General features: G+C 39.3%; 1 protein-coding gene across 2 annotated transcripts in view; it reads right to left on the reverse strand.

The window, feature by feature from the left end:
- The window catches only part of dok6 (docking protein 6), a 66437-nt gene that overhangs the window by 19438 nt on the left and 20940 nt on the right, over positions 1–26059 (reverse strand). For both annotated transcript variants that reach the window (XR_009770816.1, XM_061713730.1), the window contains exons 2-3: positions 11951–12058; positions 5409–5523 (exon numbers count right to left, since the gene is read on the reverse strand). Coding sequence is in view for 1 of the 2 variants with exons in the window: in XM_061713730.1 (XP_061569714.1) it covers positions 5409–5523; positions 11951–12058 (223 nt within the window). In the remaining variant the exon portion in view is untranslated. The remainder of the gene's footprint in view (positions 1–5408; positions 5524–11950; positions 12059–26059) is intronic.

Genomic DNA, 26059 nt, shown 5'->3' on the forward strand with positions numbered 1-26059 from the left:
ATGAAATATTTCCTATCCTATTCCTATTCCTATCATATTTCCTGTCATCTGCATCTGGTACCAGGAGTTAGAAAGAGGTTGACATAAATTGTTCATAAATTCTCACCCACTATTATGATGGTTTCATATTGACAAAAAATAGTTATTGGTCTTATAGAGACGTTTGGAGAAATGTATATAGAAGTATACTCAAGAAGCCAAGCCATAGATTGTTCTTAAAGCAGCAGACTGGGTGTGAGGGTGTGATGTGTGGGGAGGTTTCCTCTGCTCCATGGGAGGTGACACAAGAACAAAGGAGGATATTCACCGCCAGGCAGATCTTTTTTCCCTAATTGGAGGCCAAGTGGAGAGGAATGATTTTGTGAATCGGACCTGGAGGTCTATGTAGCTGTTTCTTATTTCAGAATAGCAATTTTCTTTCCTGTTGAGTCAGAGAAATAAAAAAAAAAAATGTGTTTACAGCGCTGAAGATTTCCTATTGTCTTATGTGAGCTTTTGGTGAAAGTCTCTGAAGCGTGAAATGAGGCAAACACCAGAGTTGTTTATCTTTGTGAAGCTTCCTTTCTGTGAAGCTCCCTGCCCCTCGGGGAACTCTGGGCCATGTAACTATGGTCACCAATGTGCAGAGAGGCATGTGCAAGTGAGGCTGGACTACCACGGTAACGGGTCTCTTAGCCAAACTCATCACATGCTTGTTTAATGTCCGTGGAGAGGTGTTCTAACTTTACACTCTGAGCGTTTTATTTAAATGTCAGCGTTAGAAGACAATCTGTTTGGCAGATGGGAACGAGGGGTTCAGGAAATGTCTGCCGATACCCGAAACACTTCATTGACACACAAGAGACAGCAGAAAGAAAGCATCTTCAGCATCGTGCTTCCCAAGATTCCACTTGCTTTGGCCTTTAAGAGCCTCGAAACTCCCAGACTTTTTAAGGGCACCGAGAAAAGAATCAGCTAGACAAACACTTCATCAGCAGGCCCCGACTACATTACGTGCCATGCATGATGAGATGCAGCCGGATGATGTCCGTGCGTGTGCATGTGTAGGTGTACGAAGGAAAAGCGTGGACTGTATTATCTTAAGAGAGGGAATCGAGTCAGTGGCCTTTAGTCTTCACCATTTCAGCAGCTGCAGTCCTTATACAGATAAATACAATATGTGTTCCTGATTATATATTCATTTGTCAGATGAAATTACTCCCGTGTAACATTTTTGACAGTAGTTATAAGTTAACCTTCAGATATCTGACAGTGGCACCCGCGGCTGTCAAAAATGTCTGATCTTTTCTTGATCCCATTTTGTCTTGCATCGACTGCACACGTCGAACTGCTTTGGCTGATAGTTTAAAATATAAACATCAGGATAACTTCATAAATTCTGATTGTAATATTTTTTGTTTTACACCTACAAAACATGCCTCACTTCAGATCGGCTGTTCATATGTGAAGAAACGTCTTTAGATAAGACAGCAGATTGCTATCCGGTTGCCAGGTTCAGTATCATTGCGCGGTAGTGTGAAGGCAGCGTGCCAGATTAGAACCTTATATAAGTGAACGATCGTTGCGATCTGAGCCAGCTGGCATCATCAGCGCTGCAATACATTTGTACCATATTACTTCAATCACATAACATCTTTAATAAAAAAATATTTTTAAAAAGACAGTGATAATTTCCATACCAGACTCACAGCGATGCTTGAAAGTTTGTGCACGCCTCACAAGCACTAACAGATCATGAGTTTCACTCAAGTCTTAAAGGTAAAAAGGCGAAGGCAAGTCAAAATACTATTAAATATTATTGGGGATATTGTAAAGGTCGGGAGTATGTGGACCTCTGTAAGCTTTTAATTATAGTCCCTGGCATTCAAATGGGTGCTCTGTTGTTGTTACAATATCTACGTAATTATACATCTTTGCATACTGCTCTGTATTTTAATAACCCATCCCGCTGTTACCTTCCTGCACATTCAATTAGGGCAGCAATAATTAATTGACATGATCATCTAGGAAAATTCATTTTTTTAAGCATGGACCCATTTTTATAAAACAAGTTTAATGTTGTAGACAAACAGGTTTTTACCACGCGGAGGGGAATGTGTATTTGATGTTGTAATGCTCTATAGGAAGAGCAGCATAGTTTACATGTAGGTTCCTCAAGACTAGTAACAAGGCAAACAGGTGGGGATCAAATGTGCCTGCCCAGTCTGTATATGTGAGCTGTGGTGATCAGCTGTCATTTCCCAGAGCACAACAGATGAAATAATCCTAGTTAAAAACGAATTAAATAAAAATAAAAAATCAACAGATTAATCGACAAAAATAATCATTAGTTGCAGCATTACGATTAATTAACAAAAAACACTCCAATATCAATGAGTGTTATAATCTCTAAATTCATTAACAAACTTTGGGCAATATTTAATCAAACAGAGGCCTATCTGTAACTGGAAAATATTCATGTTCTTGAATCACTGAAATGAACAATGAAAACAGTGAAGTGGGTGAGAAACTGCAAGGAGAAAGTCAATGTTCTCAGAACTTGTGTATTGTCTGCACCCATGAATATGCAAAAGGCTGATGGAAAAATCTTTTGTGGACAAAGGAGGCTTAAAAAGAGATTTCTTTTGTTGTCATAATATTGTTTTGTGTTTTTCTATTCATAAATGGAGGAAAACAGTGCATTTATCCATCAAAACTTTGATCCATATGTGAAACATCACTGTTTGTTTGGCGTGACCCCGCTGGTCCTTGCTTAATGAAACAATGAATACTGAGCTCCAGCAGTGACCTCTAAAAGAAAATGCTAGGCTGATACATCAGATCCACATCTAGTTCGAAGTTCGGATTACATCCAGAATAGCTTAATTTATTGTTAGAGCAAGTTTACCAGATGCCTCTTCCCATTTGTAAATGAGATGGGCCTCATCCACCACAGTCCTTAAGAGATTGTCAGGGAAAACTTGGACGGCCAACATGTCTCAACATTTCTTCTGCAAAAGACAGGACTCAGGACTACTGAAGATCAGATGGCATTGTGCACTTTTAATCCCACTCTCATTGTGGATGGCAAGTTGCAGCGCAAAAAGTCCAAGCTTGTTCACTTCTTTCACTTGAACCTCCAATAGGGCGCTCAATGGAGAGACAACCACCAGTGGGTTTTCACGTAGTCCCATTTAACTGGTAATTAAACTTTTGCTATTGCCTGTCAGAAAAACAGCTCACATCTACTTTACGAAGGAATGGTTTTCAGTTTTCCGTTAAATCTTTAAAGAAAAAGTCTGAATCTTCAACTGTTGATGCCAAAGCCGAGCGCTACGCCTCAGCTGCAGCCATCTACACTGTTTACATCCAGATTACATCGCCACTCTCTTGTCATCGTATTAAACCCACTCTCTCTACAAGGATAGACAGATTTGATTGGCTACCCATGACTTTTGGGCATACTTAATGAGCTCCAACGGATGGTAGCTAGGCGTACCTGCAAAGCAAATTTAAATTTGGTACCAGTACGTCTAGATTTCTAGGTTACATCTGTGCATGAATTCAGGAAAAAGTGGGGCACATTCATCCCAAAAAATGCTTAAAAACAAAAATGCACAAAAACCATCAATTTCCTGACTGCACAGCAGAAGACTAAAATTCCTCCAAACTGATGTGTAGCGCAGATCAACATTTACTCAAAAAAAATATCTGGATAATGTTGAAGGTCATATTTACACAGAAATGTAGAAAATGATTTGTTTCACAAACAGGCACCACTGTAGGATGCTTTAAAAATCCCTAAAATAAGAAAATTTAGAAAGAATAAAAATTTTATATTTCTTCCATAAGAGGTCATAACAGGAACACCCACAACACATACTGGGAAGTTAAAGGTAAACATATAAGGTCGTCCCAGGCAATGAGGTTTTAAGAGACACCAGTGGACACGAGTTGATCAAACACCCATGGATGCTGAGTGGAAAGATCCAAGAGAAAGCGTGGGAAAGCAAGGGCTCATGGGAAATTTAGTTAAGGAAAGGAGTTCACCGCTTCAATATTATCAAATATTTCCACTCTGTGTACACAACTATCCACATATTCACTTGCAAGACTTGAAATGTTTCTTCTTTGTTTAGTCTATTAGCTCAGTGGTCCCCAACCCCCGGGCCGCGGCCCGGTACCGGGCTGTGGGTCATTTGGTACCGGGCCGCACAGAAAGAAAAAATCATTTCTGTAGCCCCGACTGATGATGGATGACTCTCAAACTGATGGTTCACAATGTTTTTATTCCTTGGATGTAAATACACTGCAAACACAACGTAAGAGCTATAAAGGAATAAAATAAAATAAAGTTAGTCTTTCTACATTCATATAAGTTTCATTTAACTTAAATACAGACCGACGCAGCTGCTCGCTCGGCTACTGTTAACCACAATACGTGAGTAACCATGGCAACCAAACTCAAGCTGGACATAAATACGGCATAAAATTTGCAAAGAAAACCAATCCTTATCAGCAGGTGTGTTTTGTGTCAGTTAGGCTCCACTTTAGCATTCCCGACACTAGTTTAGTCTTTCAGACACACTTTCTACTGCCGTTAAACTTTTACCCTTAAAGTCCGAAGCGCCGGATGTTTACGAGGTCTCGGCGAGACGCCTTCAAAATAAAAGCGCTAAATATCGGTCTCCTTAATATATAACAAATGAAATAAAAGCCTGGCTTTAAATAACGTTAATGAGAAAACAAACATAAAAACACATTTATAGAAATACTCATATTAAAAGGTAATTTACAATTTCCATTATTTTATTTTATTATTACTATAGAGCAGTATACCACAGTTTTTAATGCCGATCTTGTCATTTTATTAAGTTTTTATCAGCTACTCCTTTAGATTGGGCCGTGAAAACATTGTCAGACATTAAACCGGTCCGCGGTACAGAAAAGGTTGGGGACCACTGTTTTAGCTGATCAAGGGGCAGCCATCTAACATAGCCGTCAACCTCCCAGCTACAGACAGCTGCATCTCAAGCCACATGTGGCCGGCTTGTAGCTCTTTAGCTTCCCGTCCACGTTTGAGAAGCAATCTCTATTGTTACACTCTATAATTGAGTTGAAACACACCGCAAATTATGCTCAATATCGGTTTTCATACCTGCACCATGAAAATCGATATTGTGACCCCCCCCCTCCCAACTTCTTAATATAGCAGCAAATAAGCATCACTTGGCGAAAGTCCCGTTCTTCAGTGCTCCCTACAGTATTTCTCTCTCTTTTGGCAACTCGCTTGTCATCCTTCTTCCCCTCTGTCCAAACTTTATAAAAGCGAATTTCCAGCAAACATGCATGTCATCAGAAGTGGAAGTGATTCCTGTCTCCCTGAAAGGGGCTACTTTAAAGTTTGCGTAAAGTAAAAAGGTGCTTACCTGATTCACAGGAAAATGTCTTGGATGTGTCATCGCAGAAAATGATTGCAACAGCATGCTTTTTTGTCTCCCGTGGCATCCGGGTGATGTTCTTGATGTTGTGGAGCTCAGTGATCTAAAGAGGAAGGAGAGAGAAGCAGCACATTTCCTTGAATGAACATTCGTGCCAGCAGCAGCAGCAGCAAGGCTTAATTGAGCATCTTGCATAGCTTTGCTGAAAGTGCAATAGTAGCTGGAGGCTGATAAGAGTGGTCGACAACTACAACAGAAATCAGGGTGATCCTTAGGGATGAATAAATAAAAGCAGTTATTCTGCTGATTACATAACGCTTTTTAATAATACTTATTACACACTCTGTCTGTTCTTTCTGGTAGTGCAATTTGTCACATCATGTATGTATGTTGCATCTAATTCAAAAAGCAAGCATATGAATAAATGTGGCTCGATCCGCAAACACCGCTCATCCATTGACTGTGCATCTCCTTCAAACTGCCCTTTCAGTCAATAAGGAAGAAAGCAATCATAAACCTTTAAATCACTTTAGCAGGAGTCTGATCGTGGATGAAAAAAAGAGAAGATTACATTTAATTGAATATCACCGGCATTTACAGGCCATTTGGTTCAACAGTATTCTCCCTATTCACTCTCTGCAGCAGATAAGGCCCATTACATTATTGTAGTCTATTGTGTGCTAACTGTGGGCCCACTGCCAGGCTGTCAGGAATGAATTAACTGGGCTCAGTGCCCATACAGGAAAGCTAGACTCTCAAAAGTTAACAGAATAGGCCTTCCAAAAAGGGATTTCTTTGTTGGACAGCACAACATGTTATTAATTTTCCCTTACCCCATCCAGCCATACCCATTTACTTCAGAAAAATTCTCGCGTGAAAAATAGGTCTGGTACCGCTGCCATTCACTGCCGTTTGCATCGGTACGAAACATACCAAACCAATCTTTTTGGGAAGAAATAATGTGAAATACCAAGTAACAGCATGTAGATATGATTGATATTATAACTAACAATACAATTATTTTATTTTGTGTGTGTGTGTTACGCTGGCACAAAGTCGACCTGAGTTATCTATCAATGCTAATCTGAAGCTCGTAATGTTGCACAAGGGCAAAGCCTACAACTCACCCAACTATCTGCTGGGGTATATTTTTCAGCTGACAGTGAATGAAGCAAGCCACTTCATAAAAAAAAAAAGGTACGTTAAAGCAGTAGTAGCACATTCCACTAGTTGATCCAATCTCGCACCAACTCTGCTGGTTCATCGTAATTCTTGTCCTCTTCAATACAAAGAATTCCCTGGTTCCTCTGAATTGAACTTTATTTGCAAGGAGGCAAATAAACACCACTCAGTGCGGTTACATGCACATCTAAATCGAGTTATTGGCTACAACTTAGCTAAGGATTAAACTGGAGTTTCCGAGAAATCCAAGTATAAATGCGCGAGAAGACAATCGATTATTGAGTGAGGTGCATTCAACTCTGCGTTGGCGTTCTTCCAGTTAGTTCTTTGTTGTTCGTCTTCCTCTTCTCCTACCATGTTGATATTCTGGCTTTCGCGGTGTCGTCTCTTCCAGAGAGGGGAGTCCCAGGGCAGTCACTATCTCGGCTAAGAGTAGGTTGCGTTTACATGCTGAAATAACTCGGATTAGGACGCATTATATGCTACTAAAAGCTCGATCTCCAGAGCTTCAGTTGGATTCGACTATGACTACTAAGGTGTATAAATGGCTTTTAAAAATTTGATATTGGTCGGATTAAGGCAACAACTCGACTTTCTGTTAGTGCATGCAAACGTACTGACTTAATGGGAAACTACCAATCAGAAAAATGAAGAATGTGAAGTAGGTAGAATAACAACCTGATAAGCTCAACAAAAAATATTCAACATGGTGTGCAGCGGAGTAGGAACACCAGTGAATGACTGCTGTCAGGTTTGTGGTCAAATCCAAGGTGTTATTAGCAATTCTGAAGCCAAGTTTAGCTTGTTTTGAGTAGTGGCTCTTGGACGCTTTGAAGCGAGTCATGGTTCTGTACATTCTGTACTGGTGCAGGCAGTTGTGAATGGGAGAGATACCAGAGAGAATTTGCGAGGTGACTGGGTAAATCTGGCAAGGACAGGTTTGACATGGTCTTGATAGGAAGTCATTTGGATTTTTATATTTCCGTGAGAATAACCATTTTTGTCACACATTAAGGGTTGGAATATACTTGCAGTTAACAAGGTGTAATATACCGTTGACCGCTAGTTGCGGTAGTTCCTGGCAAGTGAGCGGTTAGCAGCTCTGCAGGCTGCTGCTCTGGTGCATCATTAATCAGATGGAGCAATTCCAGGCAACGAGTTGTCAGATTTTACAGCCTATTCAACAGTAATACAGTCAAGCCTCGAAGAGGGCATTTACATATCCTGTTGGGGTTTCACGGTCCAAGCGGCATTGATTTAATGTCCAAACAGCCATCTCTGCCGCGACCGCAACAACACCAGTTCCAACACCTCAATCCAGACATGGAAACCAGTTGTGAGAATTCCAGAGAAAATTATACATTTATTCAGAGAACGATCGATCTGGAGGCTTTTTTGGTTATACATTTGTTGTTATTTTAATTTACACTGTTTTCTTTTTGCCATCCTTCAGAGCAATAAAGAAAAGTTGTGAATTTCAAATTAGTCTCTTACTCTTGTTGACTCTTGTCTGACTTCTCTGGGAGTCAAAGCAAAAACTCATACAGTCTCCATCTGCTCATTTCAAAATCACATTTTCAGATGAATATATTCACTATCTTTATTCACCCCCTCGCTAAAGAAAACATTTTTGGATTAATTCTGTTCTTGCAATGTAATTAATTTTGTAGTTTGTTTCTTGACTTTTATACGTTTCTATTTGCACAATACGTTTCAATTAGGAAACCATAACTTCCAAATCAACAATTTCCTCGCTGTATATTTTACGGTTGTATTTTCTAAATTGAGTTCACACTCTGCCCCTAAGTGGAGGCTGATGGTACATTGCTGATGGACGTGCACAGTTCACAATGTAGCTGGTTGTGTACCCGAACAGATGCTGACGTTTGGACACTCTGCAAGTGCTGTACATTCCAGTCCTTAGACAACCGGATCTGACGGCATCCACTGTGCAAGATGATCACAACCTTGTGACACCATTAGATGGAGGCATCTGTATGTGCTGAAGGGATGTCCCTTTTAAAGCAACAAATTTCTCTTCTCATCTTGGACACCATTGTTTGGAGCCCAGCTATACACCGTGGTGATGGCGTCTAACTTCAGTGTAAAGGCAGAGATTTTCCATGGATATTCATAGACAAACATGAATATCTATGTAAAGTTACTGAAGATGCATCTCAACAACTATCCCATCATAAGGTGTAGAATTTGCACTCATGTACTGAAATACAAGTCCATCTGTCTGTGTTAGCTGCCTCTGACAGGAGCTCTGGGGAGCTCAGAAATGTGGCATGCTGAATACAACTTTTCAAGGAGTTTAGAATACTGCTAAAAATATGCCGGGACTGTTTTACTCTGTGGAGCAGGGCTCCACAGATGGGGAAAGCTGCACGGAGAGAGAGAAGGAGGAAATGGAGAAAGAACAAAAAAAAGTGAGGGAAAAAAAAAGCCAATCCCTTTTGTGTTGATTGTGTAAATCAGCCACCAGTGCAGCCTATTTCCCCCTCAAAGCACTGCAGCATTGAATGAAGCCCTCAGACGGGACCTTTCTTGATCTTTGTGGCAATGCATTACCGGGTGCACTGGTGCATGCGCGCACCCATCGTTCACTGCAGCGCCGGGTGTATGAGATGCCTGTGGGAGGGAGGGGGTTCCAGCCACACAGGACGCCACATGTGGCAGCATGATGAAGTAGGCACAAAACGCTTCATTCACAGTACATGACTGATACTGTGCAGCAAAGAGAGCCGACAAAGCAGAGCAAAACATCTACTTAACTTTTGCCTACATCCACAGTGGGAAATAAAGGAAACTAGACAAATAATAATAACATCACATTTCTGCTGAAGATGAAATCTCCCCAACCTGCCTCAAAATCACAAGGAACAATATTGTCTCCTAAACAGCCACACAGCAAAAGCTTATGGCGCAGTCCTCTATTATCTGCTCTTATCTCCTCTCATTATGATAACACATTGTTCACGGTGCTACTCCTTTAACGTCATCTGCTCTCACTGGGATAATGAGCCATAATTGGAGTATTTTCAATGGGCTTAGGAGTCAAGGAGAGAGATATTATGGTCTGGATTACTCCTTTCATAAGAGAGCAAAGAACCCCAGAGGACAAGACAAAATCCCAACATGTGCCTTAATAGATCTTTAACTCCATCAACAGTGGCGGATGGACACAATTTATATATATATATACAGTATATATATATATATATATATATATATATATATATATATATATATATATATATATATATATATATATATATATATATATATATATTTATTTATACACATATATATATATATTTATTTATACACACACATTATTTTATTTTAGGTTACATTTGAAGTGTAAAATTAACTAAATATGCTACGAAATATTTCCTTTCCATACTGAATATCCTTAGATTCGAGTGGTGTAAACCTCAATAGTATATATATATATATATAAGGAAATTTGTGTTTGGTGGATTATTTCTTTGTTGTAACAATACTTCTTGGCAATAACCGTTGAAAAACCTGTTTATTTCCCTTTAAAATGATGGCACATTTGTAAGGAACATGCTTGGGTTTGGGTTGAGCAGCAGAGCTGAGTAGGTGGGTTGCACCCATGAAAAATCTTCTCTGCCATTGCCGAACAGCTTATTTTGCTGTTAATATTGACTCTTGCGCTGTCTCTGCAACACGTGCATCATTGGAGGCGATCTCAATGCGGAAAGATATCAAGATGAGATTCTGCAACCGGTGGCAATCCCATATCTCCACAGTCTGGGGCCGAACTCTATCCTCCAAGATGACAACGCTCCCCCTCAGAGACACTTGTGGGATCAGCTTTAGTGTGCTGTTGGAGCCAGAGGGACCGACACAACCACATTGGTTGATTTGCAACAAAGAATAGGATGCCATCAGCACAGCAGTGAGGAGGAGGTACCAGGCTGCTGCGGCTGTGTATGGTTCCTCCACACACTACTGAGGCTCCTGTTGGTTAGATGGATAAACTGTTAAACTGCCAATGTGTGTTGTTTCTTTCATCCAATCCACCAAACAAGATCATAGTTGTTTGGCATGGGCAGAGAAGATTCTTCATGGGTGCGACGCACCTACTCAGCTCTGCTGCTCATCCCACAAATGCATGTTCCTTACAAATGTGGCACCATTTAAAAGGGAGATAAACAGGCTTTCCAAAGGTGTAAGAGTTATTGCCAAGAAGCATTGTTACAACAAAGAATATCCATCCAACTTCAGATTATGCTGCTTGCTGTACCTCCATAGTGGGTGGCACAAAGCTTTTATACCGCTTCAAAAGAGATACTCCTTGTGGAATAAAGAGGTGAAGTCATGCGGATGAGTCCGCCCCTTCAACCAGCCGCTACAAAGACAGGAGTAAAACAATGGCAGAAGAAGCTGTTTTTACAGTGTATCTCTGTTATTTTGACTAAAGCATGTCACAGACACTTTGTTAAAAAATATTGGGGAGTTTTGTTAACATTTCAAAAATCCTCAAAAGTTGAGAATTAAAAAAAAAAAACACAGTCCAAAATGGAGATATATTTAATACAGAGCCCACCATTACTTTATATGTGCAAAGTATTCTTGGTCAATGATGATGTCATATTTCCACACCTGGCAGCTACTTCTTCAATTATTTTTCAACTTTGACAGATACTTTTCTGGGCTCAGTCTTGCATGCTGGTGCTTTTGGTTGCAGTGTCGAGAAAAAAGACAACTTTGGAAATTAAATAAGTCGTAACAGCTTTTCTAGAGAACAGAAGACGTAGAGATTGCTTCCTAAGCATCAACGGCTGTCTTCTCGCCTGATTAACTTGACACCTTTATCAGTTAGAGCTAACGGGAAACAGCTTTAAGGCATTGCATGTTGTAATACGAGCCTATAACATGTTAAGCTTCAACTTAGGTCAAACTTTTTAGCCATCATAGATGACAGACGACTGTCAGGATAGAAATATCTTTCATCCTTGGTCCAAATCAGCTGTTCCAGTCATACAATGTGAGTGGCTCAACAACCACCATCACACTGGTCTTAGATTTACAGTCACTATAAGTCTGTCCATTATGGCACTCACTGGGACGGACCCAATACTCTTACACTTCTTGCATACTGCCTCATCCTTTTTGTCCTGTTTTTTTGTTAGACTAGAATCAAGTTTTTAACTATTCACACATGGAAAACCTTGGAAAGTTCAAACATTTCATTGTCTGATTAGAGAAGGTTGTCTGCCTCCTGATCTAAGTCTTTCAACCTTTCAAGAATAGCAAGATAATGAATTAAAGAGTGAATAAAAAGGAGTAAAGGTAATACTGCATTCATTTACCTTGTGGAAGCTCCTGAAGTAAGCTGCCTTCTCATCCGGGTACTTTTCTAACCGTCTGGGTCCTTTACTGGAGGCCTTCTTGAACACCAGCCAACACCTCCTGAAGATCTGTCAACAGAGAGTGATGATGACCCCATTAAAGAAGAACAGATCCTCTAGATCAAAGTTATTCTGACTTCAGTAACAGGAAAACGGGTCAGGACTGTCGACATAGATGGACTTCTGAAACCGTTTAATAGTAGCTGAAATCAGCCTGACATCAAATTAACACAGGTGGGGAAAAAACCCTACATAGAGAGATAGATCACAAAATTAAATCCTGAATATTATTTAAAACTCATCCATACAAAATTGTTGAACAAAAAGAAAAAGAAGATACCTCAGTGAAATATATAGTACCAACAAGACCTGAAATTACCCGCCTGTACATTTTATCGTTTTTTCTTGTAATCTCCAACTTCAAATGAACTCATAGCAAAATGTCTGTGGTCCAAACGGCCCAAATGAGTTGTGGTTACATGATCATGATTTATGTTTTAGAAATCCCGATCAGCAGAGATTCCCTGCCGGGAGGTTCCCGTTGGCCAGCCTGATCACCTCTCCTACCACAGGGACATTTTTCTCCCCTAAAAGGTTCCTAGAGGCCATTTTTATAGGGCCATTCCTGGTAATGGAGACACGCATAAATGGCCGGGCCCTGAAAAATCTAGCCGCAAGTCCCGCTAGTGGAGTTCCAGGTTCACAACTTGAGGGCCCTTAAAGTGATTTTTTCAAATACAAATAACTGTAGCTTCAGACACTTTGTCTACTCAGAACGGAGGGCCTCTGTGGCGAGTGAAGCTGAAACCCATTCATATATTTGTGCAACTCCATGAAGAGGACAGATATAAGCTTATCCTTTTATTAATTAAAGAACTGGATCATATCTTAGTGTTTTCATATTTTGAATGAGTTTGATAATATCCTGGTAATCGTGAAAAGAAGCCACTTGTAGTAAAGAACAAAACAAAGAGCACCAGCGCCAAAGGCTCCACGACAGTGTGTTGCAAGTAATTTGATGCTCTGATGTATGTTTTAGTCCCAACATTATGCTAATTAAATGGCAGTCTATAAGAATTATTTCAGAGGAAAAAGTATTTACGACACAATCAAGTTTTGAACTACCAATATTTGTGTTTTGAGGTGAGAATATGTGTTGTTTTTAATGTAATTTAAATTAACAAATTAAAAAGTACCATACCGTAAAATTACCATAATATAAGACATCCAGGAATTGCAGTCCGCAGCGATAAATATGAATATTTTCCCATCTGAACACATTGGGGGTCCAAATGTGTGTTTTAAAGCCAGTTAGCTGAAAACTGGGAACTTGTACCGTAGCTCCAGATGTCCAATTAAGAAGCAAATTAACTCTAAAGTTTTCTTTGTTATTGTGCAAAGTTTCTGCCTCTCTTTGGGGAATTTATCTCATTTCTGGAAAGCGAACCCCAGAGTTTAATGAAGTTACTTGTGTTTTTAGCAACAGTTCATGCCACCTCAGGAAACACAACAGCAGCGCTCCATAATGAGCTGTTCTCCTGGTTGCTAGTGCTAGAACAGTAACTTTCTCCACCAAGTCACCTGCTTCTGTTTCTCTGAATGGTGACTCAAACCGTGAAAAGGCAGCATTGCATAATGCTAGTTCTGGTTTTTAAGGCAGCAAAGAAAAATTGGGATTGTTTATCTAAAATGACACGGTATCAGTTCAGTGCATAGAATAAATACTCCCAGAACTGGTTCCCTTATTTTTAGAGGTGTTGCCAAGTGTTTATCTATAACTCTATAAATACTGTTAGAGTTTTTACTCTAGATTGAGGCTGGACCCGAACACTTGGATTGCCAGATATGGTTAGGTAGATAAGTGGTTTTCAATATGTTCAATAAGCGCTCTCACCGGTGGCCATGAACTGCATTTTATCTTAGATGTTAAAAGGAGGACAGTACGCTGGAGTTTCAGCTACACTTTAAATTGAGTGATGACAAGCTGGCAAATTTAAATATCCTTCCACGTCTCATTTATTCCTAAAAAGGACAGGTTTTTTTTGTACGTTTGAATTTTTTGCCCCTGCCACACAAGCCTCGTTGCATCTAAGTGCACTTTTGTTGTGTACTCCTTGGCTGGTCGTGCACACATCAATAACTTGTTTTCGCTCTCACACACCCGTCTCGTTCAGTACTGCAGCTTGCAGTCACTCAAACGCAACAGCTTTGCCGTGCAGCGTGCCAAAACCAAGCTGATAATGTAATGCAAATGCTTTTAAAACTGATCATTTTATTGGAAAAGCCGTAATGGCAAAATGATCGCTATTATCCAGAATTATGCTTTTAATAAAAATCAATCAATAAAACTACATCCGAACAACGCTTTTCATGAAACATGTGCTTTATAGGATGATGAAGAAAGGCAATAACCCCATCCCGGCACCCCAGCATCGCCACATATTCATCAACAGTCACGTTTCCATAGATATACTGTATTTATATTCACAGACACCCACCAGCTCCCTCACCTGAACACCTGTGAAGCTGCTGCCCGAAGCAAACATCCAACCAGCCGACCATATGGTCGCAAGCCAGCAGATCCAGACACGGGGGCACGGCCAAGACAATCCCGCCAGCACACACCAACACACACACACGTGCAGCCACACACACCTGAACCTATAAAGGAGTAGCAGGAATAACAATGAAACTGGAAGCGAAGCTATGCTCTTTATCGCTCTTGCTTCGCCCTTTGTGCATGTAATATAATTTGCACCTTCGTCTATGCTCCCATGATTCATGTTCATTCACAGGTATGAGCACGGGTCTCATGTTCCGAGGGGTCTCACAGCCCCCACCGGGAAAAGCCCAGATCAAAGTATAGATTAGCCTAATGGCTTCATGTAGTTTATTACTGGAAAAACCTGAGCAGGTCCAACTGAGTCCAACATTGATCAAATCCCCAAACTAACTGAATTCTAGGAAATGCCATTACATTAAAAAGGGGAAAAAAACAACAGAAGATGCTGGAAAGGAAATTATACCATTATGGCACATTAATCAAAAACCTCTGAAAAAATACATTTCACACTACATCTCTTTCAGATCGTATTATTTATCAAGTTAGATGTTTGTGTGTATGACAGATGACTTTCTCGGATTTTATCTAGGCCTATGGATTATTTGGGTTTAGAAATCATTTAGCACTCACTGCAGTAACGTGTGTGTGTGGGGGGGGGGGGGGGGGGGGTTCCCTTCCTTCAGCGTGTTATATATCTTTTTTGTCAACGTAATAGACTTTAAAATAATGAGTTTTTCTGTCCCACAGACTGAACTACTCCTGAAGCCGCCTGAAACGCCTGGCTGGGAGTCCAGTCTTCCGTCGTTTGTATAACTGCTTATCTGTATCATCAGGCAACATATTTGCATAATGCTTTCGCAGCGGGTAGTTTGGCACGACGCCAACAGAGAAAGACCAGCTGCCTCGCGCTGCCGTTCTGACCTTTCAGACGACCCCTCGGAGTCGGCTGGACCTTTCCACAGGAACCTTAGAGAAACAAAAGCGTTCCAGGGAGAATGCCACAGGTTTTGTTTTTATTATTCTCTTGGCAAATGATCTAGTATACCAGCTTGAATAAAATCACAAACCTTTAAATCTTATGCTACGATAAATTACTTGTAGATTTGATATGATTCCCGAATGTACAAAATAACTTAAATCACTTGACATGCCAATGAAAAAGAAAAATATCACAGGCAGATAATAAAAAGTCTGTCCACCTAACTGCATCTCAAGTGACAGACTCAGACGGTCATAACAGGATTAGTTCTCCGAAGCCACGTCTCTACACTATAATTCAAAACTGGAGATGGATTGATTAACAAAATTTACAGATTTTCAGCCTGACCTGTAACTGGCCGGTCACCCTCACTTTCTATTACCAATTTCATTCTGATCTGCTTTGCGCATGTGCAGCTGCACATTCAACAAAATAAAAAGGTTAAAGAAACACTGTTATCCACAATGGACATCCTGACCAAAAAACAAAAAATGATTGTGATGATCATCTAATCCTTATACTAACTGTGCATTTTCACATTAAATTGACATTCTGCAGTTGATGAGAGCAACCTGATCATCATGACCTGTTATGAAGCTACTATGAAAACACACAGAGGACATGTGAACTCTGTGGTGCAAGACATTATTATGGGACTTTAACTAACTTTGTCATAAAGTACAAATTGCTTTAATAATCTTGTTTCTACCAAAGACTAAAGGAGAAGGACAAATCCTGAGAAGGACAAATATCCAGCCATATAAGACACATGTCACCGGCCCAGCTTACGGAAACAGTATCATGTTGCAATGTGTATGGACGCCGCATTTTAAAACTGGAAGTTTTCATCAGCACACCAAGGATGAAAGAGATCAGCTTCTGCTTTTAATAAACTGTTTTGTTTTTTGTTTCCATGACGTCTTCTCCAGCAAGAGTTGAACTGCTTTTACAGTCATCCCCAGAAGGCGTGTAGGGCCAAAGTCTTTGTTATGTTTGATTACTTTTGATTTCACTTGATTTGATTTAATTTTGGAAGTTTATTTGAAAATAAGGAAAATGAAAACTAAAACAGGGAATACAACCAAGGAAAATACAAAAAAGACAATGTCCTTGCTCAAAGGGAGTGGGAAGAAGCCTATGCTTATTTAAACCCACACACTTTGCCATATTTTTATATATGTTATATTGTGCTTACTGAATATATGATCTATGGAGTAATGCAGTGATGATAATAAGAACAATAGTACCAATGTATAACAGTAACTGTAGTTGTAATAAAATTGTCATAATAATAATTCCATAATAATACTAGTACATATAATGTAATTATTGGCATACATAGTAATCATTCCCATAGTCATTATCTATACTAGAGTCCCATGTATAAGCAGCAGTCAATAGGCAATACTACAATATACTATACATCATGTTGATTTGACCTATGCAGTGATAATAGTTATGCTACAACAACAGCAAAATTAATATGTATATAGTTTTTATGAAATTCCATCAGTAAGAACAATACTCAGCATATACAGTATATACTATATGAGTAGACACACATACATACACACTACTACTACTACTACTACTACTACTACTACTACTACTACTACTACTACCACCATTTAGCAGAGCTTTTATCCAAAGCGACTTACATCTGAGAGAATAACACAAACAATAAATGACATAGGAAGGTACAGCTGGATAAGTGCTGATCAGACTGCTGAGAGTCCAGTTAGAGTTTTGGTAGGTCAGACACATGCATATATACATATATTGGATAAGAAATAATAACTATACTATACTAATATAACTATAATAATACCAAGTCTACAGCCTATGATAATTAGTACCCCTCATCGTTTCTATACTGTTTGAAGACCATTATCTTATATGATGATTTGAAGGAACGTATATTTGGAGATTGCTTGTGCAGTAAACGTGTATGGACCATTGTTGAACATATCAACAAATGTAAACCTGCTATGGAATTCAATATTAACTCATAACAAGTGTCACATGGTGACACAGGTGTTGCACTGCCTTTAAATATCCTGGAAAGTTCCAGACACATATAGTCCACTCCGTCCCTGTCATATACACCTCATATTTTTTCTTCAAGTAGAAATGGTTCTGGGTTCTTATGGGTTAATAAGATTGTGGTGCATTAATCAAAAGGGAAGAAAAACTAAAAAGAAGCAGTCTAACAGGACCAAAAGTGTCTCTAATTTTAGACTCTCTGCAAGTGTCCTTCATCAGGGGAGTGGTTTCGATTCAGATTTAATTGAAATTGACTGGCACCAGAAGACAACATCCCCCCAGCTGTCATCAGATCCAGATTAAAATGTTTGCTGAATCACACTCCACACCCTTTTCCACACACTTCTTCAAGAGGAGAATAAATGCACATAAAAAAACCACAGCTAACAATCTTTCATATGAAATAACCAAAGGGACTCCAACTTTATTCACAGCATGAGGCAGATTCAAAAACTACATGTTTTGAAGGTGTTTCAGTAATGTTCTGGGGCAGCTGAGGATCCGAGGACAGATGCGAGCATCTTTAAGCTGGAAGGTCAGCAGAGCAATCCCCTAACTTAGTTACATGTTCAAGTGTTCAGGACACTGAAGCAAATGTTGCCCCTCCAGTCTGCTGATTGTGGGACGACAAAATTCAAAGTACTGCAGGGTAAATATATAATAGGCAGTGGTGGACAGTAACGGAGTAAATTTACTTGAGTACTGTACTTAAGTACATATCCAGAGGATTTGTACTTTACTTGAGTATTAGATTTCTTTGGTACTTATTACTCTTACTTGAATACATTTCCAAGACAAATATTTTTACTTTTACTCGAGTAAATTTCTAGGAAGGCTGAAAAGTACTTGTTACTTTCAGGTCTGCTCTTTTTTCTTCTTCCCTAAAATCCTATTGGACACAAGCTGTTTTTGTCAAAGGAGGAGACCTATCACAGTGCACGCTCTCCACTGGGATGTACGTAAAGTGGAAATACGTCAAGCCTCCTCAAAACGATACCGACAAAGTAGGACAAGACAGACATGGGGAGACAAGACAGACATTGGGAGACAGTTTGTTATGCTCTATATTACTATATTGTACTGGTACATGTCCTTCCTGTAAAGTTAAGTGACTTCAACATTGAGTTATTGAAAGCAGAGATGTAGTTTTTTGTAAAGCAGTGGTCTTTGAGGGGGATCCAGACTTAGTTGGATGGTGCAGGTTCATTTGGTTTCAGTTCATGATTGTTAATAAACTCTGCATCATCTGCTGTCCTCTTATGATCCCATTCATTTGATTTGTTTTTGGTGTTTCCACAGGTTTTATATAACATTGTGGTTCTAAAAGCAGCACATCAGTGCAGCTGGTTTCAAAGAGTTAATTCTCAGAAACAAGAGTTAAAAGATCCTTAAATTAATTTAGAAAAAATATACCGGTAGTAATTTACTGATGTGGAAAATAAGAAATTTACTCTTACTCTTACTCTTACTTTTACTTAAAGTAAATTTAAAAGCATTTACTTTTGGATACTTAAGTACCTTTAAAAGCAAGTACTTTTCTACTCTTACTCGAGTAATATTTTGACTGAGCTACTTTTACTTGTAACAGAGTAAATTTTGACCAGTAGTATTTGTACTCTTACTCAAGTACTGGGGTCGAGTACTCTGTCCACCTCTGATAATAGGAGTAGTGCAAGTGTGTTTATGTGAGTGGGTAAATAAGTAGGCTATTGTAAAGTGGTTTGTAGAACTTGGATAAGGGTAAAAAGGTGCTAAGTAAGTGCAAGACCAAGACCATTATGACTGGTGTGGACTGGAACTACGATTCACGTGCAGCGTAATCCGGCGATATGTAAGTCAACAAGCCTCTGACTGAATCCAACGATGAAGATGAAGAAACTGCCTTACACTGTATGCAAAAGGGCATTTATCAGAAAACTTCTACTGGAAAGGAAAGAAAAATGATGATCTGCTTTGATCATTATTTTGTCATCAACCCAAATGCTGAATTCTCCACATTTTACTTTAATTCTGTCCTAAATAATGTTTTGTTTTTCCCTCTCAGTGCTACAGTGCAGTGTTTATTTATTACTAACAGAGTAAACACCGCCTGAACTGCCAGCATTAAATTTTCACTTCAGACTACAAGCGTACACAAATATTGTCCCAAAGCCTGAAATTAGAGTTTAAGGGTTCAAACCGTTCCAATATAAACAAATAACTGCACTCTACTATACAAATTTAACAATATAGCTTGAGTTAGGGAACGTGATCCCATATTGACGGGCTCCAAAATAAAAGACCCTTTGGCTCTCTTATGATGCATTCACACAGAAACACATGCACATGCACACACAGCTGCCTCTGTGGTGCAGCAGGTTACTGTGCAATAAGAATTCCTGGACCACAATTTGATCCAAATACAGCTGTTCACACTTAAACAAATGAGTTAATCTTGTTCTATTATCAACATATGGGGCCTTTTACCAGGTTTTGCAAAGTATTAATTAATTGCGGGGTGAAGTAGCCTGTTTACTTGTCGTTTTGACTCCGACGTTACTTGTTTGAAATGTCATTTCAGTAGCGACATCAGACACGATGATGGATTGACAGATTTGAGCAGAATGGATGAAAGCCAATGGCAGTCAGTATCGTAGCTTAGCATGAGCTCAGCTCAGCTAAAATAGTCAACTTGTGGTAACTGAACTAAGGTTGGACGTCACAGGGAGTCTGTCCAGTTCTTCTTATACAGTCTATAATGATGAAGTGTGTTAAATGTTTTCAATACATAGATTTATCCTTAACGGCATGTGAGTAAATAAAAAAGTGACGTAAGTCAGAAATGTCTTATATTTCATGTTTGTAAGGGTACATTTGTAAACTGGACAAAAAAATAACCATGCAAATCTTGATAAATATCGCTGTCGTAACGGTCCCCCAGTGTTTCCTACAATCATTGCTGGAGGAGGTATTGTAAAGGACGATGTCTAGAACCCACCTGACGCACTATGCCTCTGGTTTGGATTAATGCATGAGTTAAACTTGGACTACCCTAAAGCCAAAAGCACAATCAACATCATTCAAACACTGATGCTCGATTCGAGAGAGAATAAACCCAATCTCATTTGCAGAGTATAGATTCAATTCCTTTTTTAAGTTAAGACTCTCCTTTCGATTCGTTAGTCGATGGGTTTATCATGTGACATGTAGGCTGCCAGTGTATATTGATTAATTTATGTGTGAGATCTTTTGTTGGGGATGTGTCTCTCGTATGTCAGGATGTCATTCAATGCAGCTACTTTGCAACTGCCCCCCCTCTGGTATTACAGCCATAATTGTGCTTTTTAATGTCATTGTTATCACAGAATTAAAAGGTGTTATTTCAGGATTATATTTTAAATTAAATGTATTTATTATGAAATCACACAGAGCCATTGTTGGGTCGTAAAAAGCCAATAGATGCCGAGCGTCGCAGGTGAGAGGCAGGATGACTGTGATGGTCTGTAACCAACGAGTCCTCTGTGGTTGCCTATCTTTAATACCGAGACTCTTCCATTTCCTGATGGAGACAGTCGCCATCACTCTGTCTGATGTATGATTGCTCTGGGCCGCACGGTTGTTTTGGGAAACCACAGCTGTATGATTAATTTGTTTACTCAGCTGGTGTACTTCATAAAAGACCAAGTGAGTTAAACCTGGCACTTTGCAGTAAATGACTAAAGCGGATCCCTCGCTCCTTATCAGTCTGCTTTGATGGGTCTCCATTCTACTTAAGTACGACACAGGCGCATTATTAACAGCAACAACGGCAAATAATGAACTGCACCTTTTCTAATGCATTGTGGCTCTTTTACATCATCAACCATATAACAGGAACCAAAGACACAAATGGGTGATAAAAGTCCTGCTATACGTCTTGTTGTATTTATTTCCATTTTAGTGCCTATAAAACTCAACCCAAACAAACACATTTGTGAATCTCTTTTGAGCACCATCATTTCTACATTTGCACCTTCACACAAGTGAAATTAAAAGTAGCCTCACTTCTACTTGAGTCAAAGCCATCCCGCCCGCTTGCAGCATATAAAGTAATTCCATCGAGGAGTGCTCACATTAAGTATCTGAGCACAAAAGCAAGCTCAGTGAGATAGCTTCTACATAATAAGAACTAGGGGGTATGAATGGAGAGGGCTTAATTTTCTGTTCCACAGTTGTCAATTCTTTGTCAATGAAATCCTATTCTGGGCTGCTGGTGGGTCTTATTCAGAAACCCTCTTACAATGATTGTAATTACACGGACGTGAATGAGAGTCCCTACTGGGTTAGTTTGACTATTAATGCCAGAACAGGAATAAATGTGCTGTTTGGCACTAGAAACCAATTTACTTGTACCAGAAAAACACGTCTTGCTTTGAATTTTATCTGATTAAGAGTCCTATCTGCCAGATGTGCTATACCTGGAGTTAAACTGTGACAACACAGATTCTGATTTAATCACTGCCAGCTCCATTTGGCTCAACCTTGGTGATTTTATCACGTCTAAAAACCATCGCCATGTTTTGAGTTTGTTTTTTTTGTCTGTTTATTTATTTATTTAATTTTTTTAATACTTTAATCTATTTTTATTCAAACCAAGCATTAAACGTCCGGGTTTCCAAATTTGCAACTAATCAAATCAGAACTGTATGTCACTCCGGAAAGGCACGCCACTAATTGATGAGAATTGTATCAACAGTTTTTCAGAGGCATGCTAAAACACCTAACACAAGGCTGGGACTTATTTTAGGCCCTGTAGCATTCCTCTCATTAAGAGCTATTCCTGGTCTCTAAAGTAGAGCCACCACAGACCTTCGCTAATGGAAACCCATCTTTGGGCATAGGGAGCAAATCCCATCGTATAATCTGTAGATGAGTAGATCTCAAGACACAACAAGGTTCTCATTTGGCATATTAAATATACTGAGAGAGGCTCCTGAGTGGTACAATTCCAATAATTTCCAACGTTGGTAACTTTCCATGGGAATTAAGAATCTAATAAAAAATACTGATGGTTGGTCCTTAACACAGATTTTAAATACAGTTGGGGGAAATGTATTGTAGCATAATTTCGCTCAAGTACACTTAAAGGGGACCTATTATGAAAAACATGTTTTCTCTTGCTTTAACATATATAAAGTGTTCTCCCCTCAGCCTGGCAACTCAGAGAAGGAGGAAAGCAACCAAATTCTGCAGTGTCTGTACAGCCGCCCGGATGATCCATCCAGTGTGATGTGGATCTACGAGCCGTTCAGATTCTGCTCCTGTCGTTACGTAACGACGGGCGATTTACATAGGTTGGCCTCCGATGCGTGAAACCACGCTCACAACTAACTCCGCCGGCCGGAGCTTGCACCATTTTTTTCGTAGCGGTGTATCGCGTCATTCGCGTCATCGCGTCAGACAGCCAATCAGCACAGAGCCTCATTATCATAGCCCCGCCCACTCAGAATCCCACATAGATAATGAGGTTAGAGAATGGGAAGATAAAGACATGGCTCAGAGGCTGAATTTCTAATTTATTTAGCAAAAACAATCAAAAGCTTGTTTTTAAGACATTCAAGGCCTGTTTAAAATAGGTATTAGATGCCATAATAGGTCCCCTTTAAGTATATCTATAGTACCACTAGTGTAAATCTCAATAAGTAATGAACTTTGGACCTACTAAGCTAAAAATGACAAAAGCTCCTTTGTTCTACTTTAAAGGAGCCCAACGCCAGAAAAAATGCAAAAAGTAATGGAAAACTACGGATGATGCATCTGCCAAGTCGATGTAACAGCTCACGATTACTGAGTTGTTTGTAAAGGTAGCAGCATATGAAAAAAGTCTAATGGAGGCACAGAGAGACACCCCCCCCCCTTCCCAACTCGTGGCTAAAGACACGCCGTCCATCAAAATAGCGACAATATAGATTCAATATAAATCAGAACTGTTGACAAAAGAGAGTTGTCCTTCTCTGCCACTTCTCCGTCAGCTCATTGCATTCGATATTTCCTTGAAATCTTTCAGCTCCGGTGTGTATACCAGACACATATTCTCCCACCAGAAATCTGTCTGGATTGTAAATTTTGTTTGACCACTTGGTGTTAAACAGACAATTACAACTGATGATTTGAACATCTTTTCTATCATCATTTTATGCCACTCCAAGGCCACTGATAATTTAATATCACACATGAGAGCCCTAACATTTATAGCGCTATAATGCTAAAATAAAAAAAAATTATTGTGTTTGCTTTTTAATGTTTCTAAACAAATAATTGGTCTCAGCAGAGAAAAGCTCATCCTCTCAGGTGAAATGGACCATCATCACTACCCCATCGTATTTCCTTTTTTGCTTGAGCCAGTATTGTACATGCAGCCCCTCCAATCAAATCAAATAAAACACTGAACTGAAACAGCTACTGTACATAAGGTCTGTAACACCATAAAAGATGATAGTTTCTTGGAAATACAACAGGGTAACAGATTCTGGTGACTGGGTTGCATAAAAGGGTTTCAGTTCAATCAAACTTTGGAAAAACATCTGTGAAAATATATCTGCAGATTTCCATAAATTGCTTTCATACATGTCAATGAGGATTATTCTACAGGCAATTATCTCAAATAATCATGATTATACAATTATGTTATAATTGTGACAAGCCCTGAAGAACCACAGCTCTGGAGTCATCCCCAGTCACGGATGAAAAATCCCCTGAACCACAGCGTGATCCCCTGATGAACTGATCTGTTCCAGAGTTGCAATTCAGCATATTTAAAATGGAGAGAAACACAGAAGAGCTCAGGGTGGCAGACGCCGCGTGCAGAGGAGCTACGCAGCCTACAGACGGCAAACACAACCTGCCTACACATGCAACAGAGAGGAAAAAGAGAGCAGGAGAACAACAATAGATTACACTGAGCTGAAATCAAAGGAGAGCACCCATACAGCATAACAAAACAGTCAAACCCCACAACATTGAGTAATGGGATTACTTTCTCTGGGTTGTTACACATGAAACCCTCGTTGTTTAAATCAGTGACTTGGGGACCATCATTGCTGCACTGCAAGTCAAAGGGGAAAATGTGGTTATTAGCTATCATTAAAAACCCAGAATGTAAATTTGGGCAAATCAGTAAATTGCAAAAATCAATTTAGTTGCAATTAAAGTTCAAAGCCTAACATGAAGGTTTAGATGAGTCATTACATATTGTCTAATCATTTAAATCCTATGTTGTGACATGAACCCATGCGATCGATAAATTCAGATATGGTAGAGTCATTAAAGCCACCTTATGTAGCAACAGTACACCACTTCTGATCACATGGGGCATATAGATATGCTGTGTTGACAAAAGAGCTTCTGACAATACCGAGGCAGTCCAGTCACAGAGCTGGAAAAAAAACACCGGTAATGTGTTCAAGCACTGCTGCTATCATAGTGTGGTTCAGAAATGTAATTTGTGCTACATAAGGGCCAACGAGATGAAAGTTTTTACCTATTAATAGCCTTGATTAGGGCTAATACTGTGACAGTTTTGTTCTTTAGTTTCTGTTTTATTTTGAAACCCGTGTCTTTGTTTCAGTTACGTCTTGACTTCCCTTGTTCCCATCTGCCCTGATTGTCTGCACCTGTGTCTCGTCAACCCTACTGTGTATATCTTGTCTCGTCTTTCCCTTGCTCCCTGCGTGGCCGTACTGTTTGATCCTCCATGTTTCAGGTCTGCTTTTTGGATTTAGATAGATATACTTTATTTATCCCAAGTAGGAAAATTAAAGATTTTGTCAGGTTAGTGTTTTTGTTTGTTTTGTATCCTGCTAAGCAGCACTTTTGTTTTGTTTGATTTAAAATAAATTACTATTTTTGTGGGTCCTATCAACCACACCCGTGACAAATACATGGTTTACATGAAGATTAGATGCAGGGCATCAATTTACCAGCAAGTTTATTGCTTAATGGAGTTTTTAAATATATTCGAAATATAGTCGAAAAATGTGTATATTATGAAAATATGTGAACTTTTCTGCAAGTAAGTAGGATAGGACAGACCAGACTGTGGACAAATGTTTTATGACTTAAGCTCAATTGAACTTTGCTCATTTGAGCTAAAACTACTGTCGTGTGACAGTATTATGAAAATGATCACGTTCATTTAAATACAAAGTTTGACGTGTAAAATCACATTGATTGTAATAAATAGACAAGTTTGGGAAATATAACAACACTATTATACAACAATAGTCCAGTGACTTCACACATGCATGTGAAAACACATAACGTTTCTTTTTGTGTTCATGGTGATCTACTTGTAAACCTTACCCATGATATCATGCCAAACACAGAGAGTTCTTAAAATCATGTCATTACAAAATGCTAATCTTTGGCTTTAATACATACTAAGATGGTCTTCTTTGTGTCCGGTACTTATTGCCATACCACTTTGTACTCCATTGTGTCTTACACCAAGGGCTGACAGATGAATGAC

This window comes from Cololabis saira, chromosome 22, assembly GCF_033807715.1.
Source record: "Cololabis saira isolate AMF1-May2022 chromosome 22, fColSai1.1, whole genome shotgun sequence".
Lineage (NCBI taxonomy): Eukaryota > Metazoa > Chordata > Actinopteri > Beloniformes > Belonidae > Cololabis > Cololabis saira.